The sequence below is a fragment of the Monodon monoceros genome, unplaced genomic scaffold (genome assembly GCF_005190385.1).
Source record: "Monodon monoceros isolate NGI ecotype Baffin Bay Population unplaced genomic scaffold, NGI_Narwhal_1 Super_Scaffold_12, whole genome shotgun sequence".
Taxonomy (NCBI): Eukaryota; Metazoa; Chordata; class Mammalia; order Artiodactyla; family Monodontidae; genus Monodon; species Monodon monoceros.
The window spans coordinates 57,715,673-57,723,133 of record NW_021703768.1 but is presented as its reverse complement, the minus strand read 5'-3'; the positions used below and the strand labels follow the sequence as shown (position 1 = coordinate 57,723,133).

General features: G+C 41.6%; 1 protein-coding gene across 1 annotated transcript; it reads right to left on the bottom strand.

Annotated features, from left to right (window-relative positions):
- Positions 1-599: 599 nt before the first annotated feature.
- On the bottom strand, positions 600-2,924 carry TMEM174 (transmembrane protein 174). Its single transcript, XM_029218141.1, has 2 exons — positions 2,267-2,924; positions 600-2,076 (listed from the first exon to the last, which is right to left on the bottom strand). Exons 1-2 carry the CDS (start codon positions 2,893-2,895, stop codon positions 1,971-1,973), a joined length of 735 nt encoding a protein of 244 aa, XP_029073974.1. The 5' UTR covers positions 2,896-2,924; the 3' UTR covers positions 600-1,970.
- Between the last annotated feature and the right edge of the window lie 4,537 nt (positions 2,925-7,461).

Sequence of the window (7,461 nt, the reverse complement as noted above, 5' to 3'; positions counted from 1 at the left end):
TGCCGGTGGGCATGCCACTGGTGGTGCTCAACTATGTCCCTGTCACCTAACGTCCTCCCTGAACTGATGGCCCTCAGCCAGGAGTCCAGTGTTTCATGAATATGCTGAGCAAAAAGCTATTTTCTGTTAACTGAATCATATTTTTCAATCACCTGCTATCACTGAACATGAAAATGAATTCTCATACAAAGAGATTTCGTCCCTAGTGAGAGAGTGGCATGGACATATATATTCATATACACACTACCAAATGTAAAATAGATAGCTAGTGGGAAACAACCGCATAGCACAGGGAGATCAGCTCGGTGTTTTGTGACCGCCTAGAGGGGTGGGGTAGGGAGGGTGGGAGGGAGGCACAAGAGGGAGGAGATATGGCGATAAATGTATATGTATAACTGATTCACTTTGTTTTACAGCAGAAACTAACACACCATTGTAAAGCAATTTTACTCCAATAAAGATGTTAAGAAAAGTGAAGTACAATATAGATACAAAAAAAAAAGTAGCAATGACCATTAAAGGAGAGTGTGTTACAGTATTTTAAATCAACTACACCCCAATATAAAATAAAAATTAAATTAAAAAAGAGATTTCGCCCCTAAGATATAATACAAATCACAATAATAATATACCAAGCTTATTTTAATCATATCTTTGGAAAACTAGATACTTCTGATAAAGATTAGTAAAAATCACTCCATATACGAACACAGTACCAAAACTCTAAAGGATTGCTAAATCCTGGTCTTCCTTTGGGATGAGCCACGCACCCTTACCTTGAGTGGCCTACCTTTGTAGCCTATGGAAAACACTTTCTTTTAAACTCTGATGGTTTAGTCTATCTCTTCTAAAGCCTGTGGATCTGTTCTGGTTGTTTATTACACAGCCCAGATTCTGGGAGATTAAGAGCACCTAAGTATTTTTATAAAGAAGGTGAGCTTATCTTGACCGTAAAGATTGTTTCCATGACATGATTTTCCAGGTGTTGACACAGCAGCTCTATTCTGTCTAATTTAACAGATCTCATCTATGTGTAGGGAGGTGCTCGTGTTCTGTTGGCCACTGGGTCCAGCACAAATCCCATGCTGGGGTGGGCACCTCAAGCTTCAGCCTTGCTAGAGAGAACATCGACGGCTGAGAGTCGCTGCGATGTGTCTCTCCGTGGTAACTTAAGGATTTATTGACATCATCGTCCTATTATTCTTTTTTATTAATTTTTATTGGAGTATGGTTGCTTTACAATGTTGCGTTAGCCTCCACTGCCCAACAAAATGAATCAGCCATACACATACAGATATCCCCTCGCTTTTGGACTTCCCTCCCATTTAGGTTACCACAGTGCATTAGGTAGAGTTCCCTATGCTACACAGTATGTTCCCATCAGTTGTCTATTTTATTAGCCAGCTATCTAATACTGTTCTAACAGAAGACATTATTTTATTCCATTTAATTCATTTATTTTTGCAGCCTTTAAGATGCCAGGGTCCTCAAGGGACGCCAGATGGCAACCAAGTTCTTATATGTCTGAAGATCCCCAGCTGAGAACAGGAACTGGGAAATCTCCATTTGAGCCCGTTTTCTATTCCCTGCTTCCTTCCCCTACCCCCATTCTCACTACTGTGGAAACTCCCAAAGTCACAGCAGTAGTGAGTTTTCCCTTGGCTACTGGAGCTCAAATTAAGACACCAGTGCGTTCCAGTGGGAAAGGGGCGGGTGGTGAATAAACAGGTGAAATTCCTGATCCTGAGCCATATCCAGGGGATTTCTAGCTCGATCGGAAGTGCATATCCCCACCCTAGCCTAAGTTTTAACAGTCAGAGATTCTACCTCCCATTTCCCCCTTCCCCACCTCGAATGGTATCTGTCAGGCTTCCTGGGCTGCTCTGTTGTCTAACTTCTGAAGGTCACAGCATGGAACACTTCAGTTGTCAGCAAAAAGCTAAAACTCTGTGCCCCCAGCCGCATAGTCTCTAGCGAGGGAGGGAGCATATTTCCTCATAGCGGGGAGGAGAGAAGCAGGCAGAGTCCTCATCTCCCAGCTGTGTCTCTTCTATCTGCTCAGCATCAGGGCCAGTCCTGAAACGGGAGCAGAAAGCACAAAATGCATTACAGCCCACAGCACCGCTCTCAGAACCAATGCCACCATCCTGGCAATGGGCCACACGGAGATCTGCAGTCTCCCACCACCTTCCTTACAGACCAAACACAGCCATAGACCGTGACTGCCACAGCTGGAAGGGGAGCATCGCCAAGGCACACATCCTACCTGTCATTTCCACCGTCCACGGAGGAAAGGTAGTCCTGGTCATCAACAAAGGCAGCATTCTCTGGAGGGTAGATGGTGTAGTACTGAGGAGGGCTTGGCATGGTGGCCACCATCCCTCCAGATGGTATGAGGCCACACGGGTTCACCACTGGCTGCAGGTAGGTGGTGTTCATCCCCATGGGCTCTTGAGAGCCATAAGGAGGAGGGATGTACTGCACCACGGTGGCCCCATGGAAGGTGATGGGTTGGTTGATACCAGTGAAAACAAACGATTGTCCTCCTGCCATCTGCTCTGAGTCCGGGAGCCTCTCCTCACTTTCTTTGCACAATTGGCAAGAGAGCATTTTGAACTTGCAGATGGCAATCAGGATGAATGTCACCCCCACTGACAGCAGGATGGGCCCAAGGAGCTGGGTCCATTCAAAGTGGGAGGCTCCTTGGTGTTTGATCCAGCCCATGATGGTGAACGTGATCCCCACCAGTCCCAGGAAGATGCCTGAGAAGAGCAAGGTGGCCCCCGCCTTGTCGTCATCCGACACCTGGATGTCAGCAGTACTGGGTGTGTAAGGAGTGACCGAAAACACGTTGAGAGGGAAATCTTCCATGCGGCCGCGGCCCTGCTCCATCATCCTTACACTGCTTCAAGGGGAAAGAGGTTGTGAGAGCTCCTGAGAGCAGAGCAAAGGAATCCCAGGTTCAGATTAGTTATGGAAGAACTTTGGGCTTCTGTGGTTAACAGAGTAGAACATGCAGAGCCCTGAACTTTGTTTAGAAGAATAAAGGTCTGAGAAATGAAGCCTGAATCTTTCTCCATATATTGTCAACAACTGGAGGCCTCTGATTTGCAATTCAATGACAAGCTCTCTCTCTTCCCATTCATTCACTCATTCAGAAAGTTTTTACTGAGCCCATCTTATGTGCCAGGCGGTACTTTTTTAGATGTGTTAGGCACTGCTTCAAGGCTCTGTTTGCATCCTACCCAAACCAAGATTGTAGAAATAGCAGAGGACCCCCCCAGGGCCTCTGGTTGTGCAGGGGCCCTTGATGTGTCCACCACATGCTCAGGAATCTAACCCAACTTTCCTGCTGGGTCAGCTCACTAGAAATAGAGACCTGTTTCATGACTGTCTGTTTTCCTTCCCACCCCAGGAATCTCTAGTTGTGATGACACTTAAACTTTCATAGCAACTCTCACAAAGCTCTGAGGTCCTGCTCTTTCCTGGCCAGCTCCAAGTGCCTTTGCTTTCAGCATTTGGGGAACAATTCCAGCTGTGCGAGAGGAAAGACACCCTAGAGGCCTTTCCATGCACCACGTCACTGGCAGAGCATCAGGTATGACCTGGGGTCTCAGGGACACGCACTTCAGACCCTGGCTCGGTAGTGGCAGCACCATCCCCAGTTTCCATCGTGAAGTAAACAGCTGGATTTTCAAGTCTGCTGTGTTTTGCAACCAAACCCAAGCTGATTTCAAGAAGAAAACTTGCCCTTCAATGACATGATCTGTCATTCATAACTACAGAACTTCAGAAGAGCCCCAACCAATTTCGTCCTCCACAGAATAGTAACTGTAGCCCTGTAACTTTCCTAGACAGATCTTCTCCAAACAGATGTGTCTCTTCAGGGGTTAAATATTATATCAGCTCCCTTTTGCAGGCATGAGCTCAAGGTCCAGGAGGAGTTGCCCTCTTGCCCTAGGGCAGGGCTTCCCAAACTTGCCTGATGATAAAAATCACCTGGGCCACTTTTTTTAAATGTCAGCATGTGAGTTCCCAACTCAGCTCAACAGAACCAACATTTCCAAGGGAGAGTAAGTGCCTCAGGTGGTTCTTATCATCAGAAATCTTTGGAAACCCTACGTTTATCCCAAGTGCTCCTGGGAAACCAGGGGACTTTTTTTCCCCTCCAAAATGTCTCTCCCTGCTACAGGACAAGGCTGGTGATCTTCAACTTCACTGCCAAACAGAAGGGAAAGCAAGCAGGTGACCCCCTCAGGTATCTCCCCGTGCGTGTCCTCCAGCAGCAAGGATGGAGTGGTGTTGCAGTAGGAGGGGTCTGCCCCTTTTCCCACTGGGATAGATCAGAGATCCAGGGGAGCCAACTTTTCTCTTTAATCATAAAAATTCTGGTCAGCTAACCTGACATTCTTTTCAGGCTCTTAACCCCTGAAAGTCCCTGGCATTTAGAAAGAGCTAGGCTCTCCAAATTGTTCTTCTAAACCACTCAGTTTATGTTTCGCATTTGTCTTTAGCTACATCCACTTGCAATTACGACAACTGGGAACACTGAAAGAGCAGGGGAGAGAGAGCACCTTCCTCTAAACAGCTCATGAATCCAAAACTGGAATGGCTTTCAGAGCAGACTGGTGAGGAAATTCTAGTTATAATTCCTTTTTATTTTATTTTATTTATATTTTATTGAGGCATAGTTGATTTATTATATTAGTTTCAGGTGTACAACAAAGTGATTCAAAATTTTACAGATTATACTCCATTTAAAGTCATTATAGAATATTGGCTATATTCCCTCCGCTGTACAATATATCCATGTAGCTTATTTATTTAATACATAGTAGTTTGTACCTCTTAATCCCCTTCCTGTGTCTTGTCCCTTCCCCCTTTCCCTCTCCCTGCTGGTAACCACTGGTTTGTTCTCTATATCTGTGAATCTGTTTCTGTTACTCATTCATTTGTCTTATTTTTTAGATTCCACATATAAATGATAACATACAGTATTTGTCTTTCTCTGTCTGACTTATTTCACTAAGCATAATACCCTCCAACTCCATCCATGCTGTTGCAGATGGCAAAATTTCATTCATTTTTATGGCTGGGTAATATTCCATTGTATATATGTATACCACATCTTCTTTATCTATTGATCTATTCATGAACACTTAGGTTGCTTCCATATCTTGGCTATTGCAAATAATGCTGCTCTGAACATTAGGGTGCATGTATCTTTTTTATTGAAGTATAGTTGATTTACAATGTTGTGTTAGTTTCAAGTGTACAGCAAAGTGATTTAGTTATATACATATATGTGTATATATTTTCAGATTATTTTCCATTATAGGTTATTACAAGATATTGAATATTGTTCCCTGGGCTATACAGTAAATCCTTGTTGCTTATTTTATGTATAGGAGTTTGATTTGTATCTGTTAACCTCATACTCCTAATTTATCCCTCTCTCCCCACCCTGCACCTTCCTCTTGGGTAACCATAAGTTTGTTTTCTATGTCTGTGGGTCTGTTTCTGTTTTGTGCATGTGTCTTTTTGAATTAGTGTTTTCATTTTCTTTGGGTATATACCCAAAGAATTGCTGGGTCATATGGTAGTTCTATTTTTAGTTTTTTGAGGAACCTCTGTCCTGTTTCCACAGGGGCTGCACCAGTTTACATTCCCACCAACAGTGTACAAGGGTTCCCTTTTGTTCACATCCTCATTAACATTTGTTATTTGTGTTCTTTTTGATGGTGGCCATCCTGACAGCTGTGAGGTGATATCTCATTGTGGTTTTGATTTGCGTTTCTCTGATGATTAGTGATGTTGAGCATATTTTCATGTGCTGATTGGCCAAGTGGTCATTTGGAAAAAATGTCTACTTAGGTCTTCTGCCCATTTTTCTATTGGGTTGTGTGTTTTTTTAATATTAAGTTGTATGAGCCATTTATATATTTTTGGATATTAACCCTTTATTGGTCATATCATTTGCAAATATTTCCTCCCATTCAGTAGGTTGTCTTTTTGTTTTGTCAATGGTTTCCTTTGCTGTGCAAAAGCTTTTAAGTACCATTTGTATATTTTTGTTTCCTTTGACTTAGGAGACAGATTCAAAAAAACTCTTACTATGATTTATGTCAAAGAGTGTTCTGCCTATGTTTTCTTCTAGGAATTTTGTGGTTTCTGGTCTTACATTTTGCTCTTTAATCTATTTTGAGTTTATTTTTGTATAAGGTGTGAGAAAATGTTCTGATTTCATTGTTTTACATGTAGCTGTCCAGTTTCTCAGCACCACTTATTGAAGAAAATATCTTTTCCCCATTGTATATTCTTGCCTCCTTTGTCACAGATTAATTGACCATAAATGTGTGGATTTATTTCTGGGCTCTTTTTTCTGTTCCATTGCTCTATGTGTTTTTTGTGCCAGTACCATACTGTTTTGATGACTGCAGCTTTGTAGTATAGTCTGAAGTTAGGGAGCATGATACCTTCAGCTCTGTACTTCTTTCTCAAAATTGTTTTGTCTATTCAGGGTCTTTTGTGCTACCATACAAGTTTTTAAAATTATTTGTTCTAGTTCTAGGATAAAGGCCACTGGTATTTTGATAGGGATTGAATTGAATCTGTAGATTGTCTTGGTAGTATAGTCATTTTAACAATATTTATTCTTCCAATCCATGAACATGGAATATCTTTCTATTTGTGTTGTCTTCCATTTCTTTCATCAGTGTCTCATAGTTTTCTGAGTATAGGTCTTTTACCTCCTTAGTTAGATTTATTCCTAGGTATTTTATTCTATTTAATGCAATTGTAAATCCTTAAATTTCTCTTTCTCATAGTTTGTACTTAGAGTATAGAAATGCAACAGATTTCTGTATATTTATTTTGTATCCTGCAACTTTACCAAATTCATCAATGAGCTCTAGTAGTTTTTTGGTGGTGTCCTTTGGATTTTATATGTATAGTATCATGTCATCTGCAAAGAGCAACAGTTTTACTTCTTCCTTTCCAATTTGGATTCCTTTTATTTCTTTTTCTTATCTGATTGTTATGGCTAGAACTTCCAGTACTATGTTGAATAAAAGTGGCAAGAGTGGACATCCTTGTCTTTTTCCTTATCTTAGAGGAAATGCTTTTGGCTTTTCACTGTTGAGAATTATGTGAGCTGTGGGCTTGTCATATGTGGCCTTTATTACATTGAGGTATGTTCCTTCTATACCCATTTTGTGGAGAGTTTTCATAATAAATGGGGGCTGAATTTTGTCAAAAGCTTTTTCTGCATCTATTGAGATGATCACATTATTTTTAATCTTCAGTTTGTTAACATGGTGTATCACCTTGATTGATTTGCAAATCTTGAACCATCCTTGCATCCCTGGGATAAATCTCATTTGATCATGGTGTATGGTCCTTTTAATATATTGTTGGATTGAGTTTGCTAATATTTTGTTGAGGATATTTTCATGTATGTTC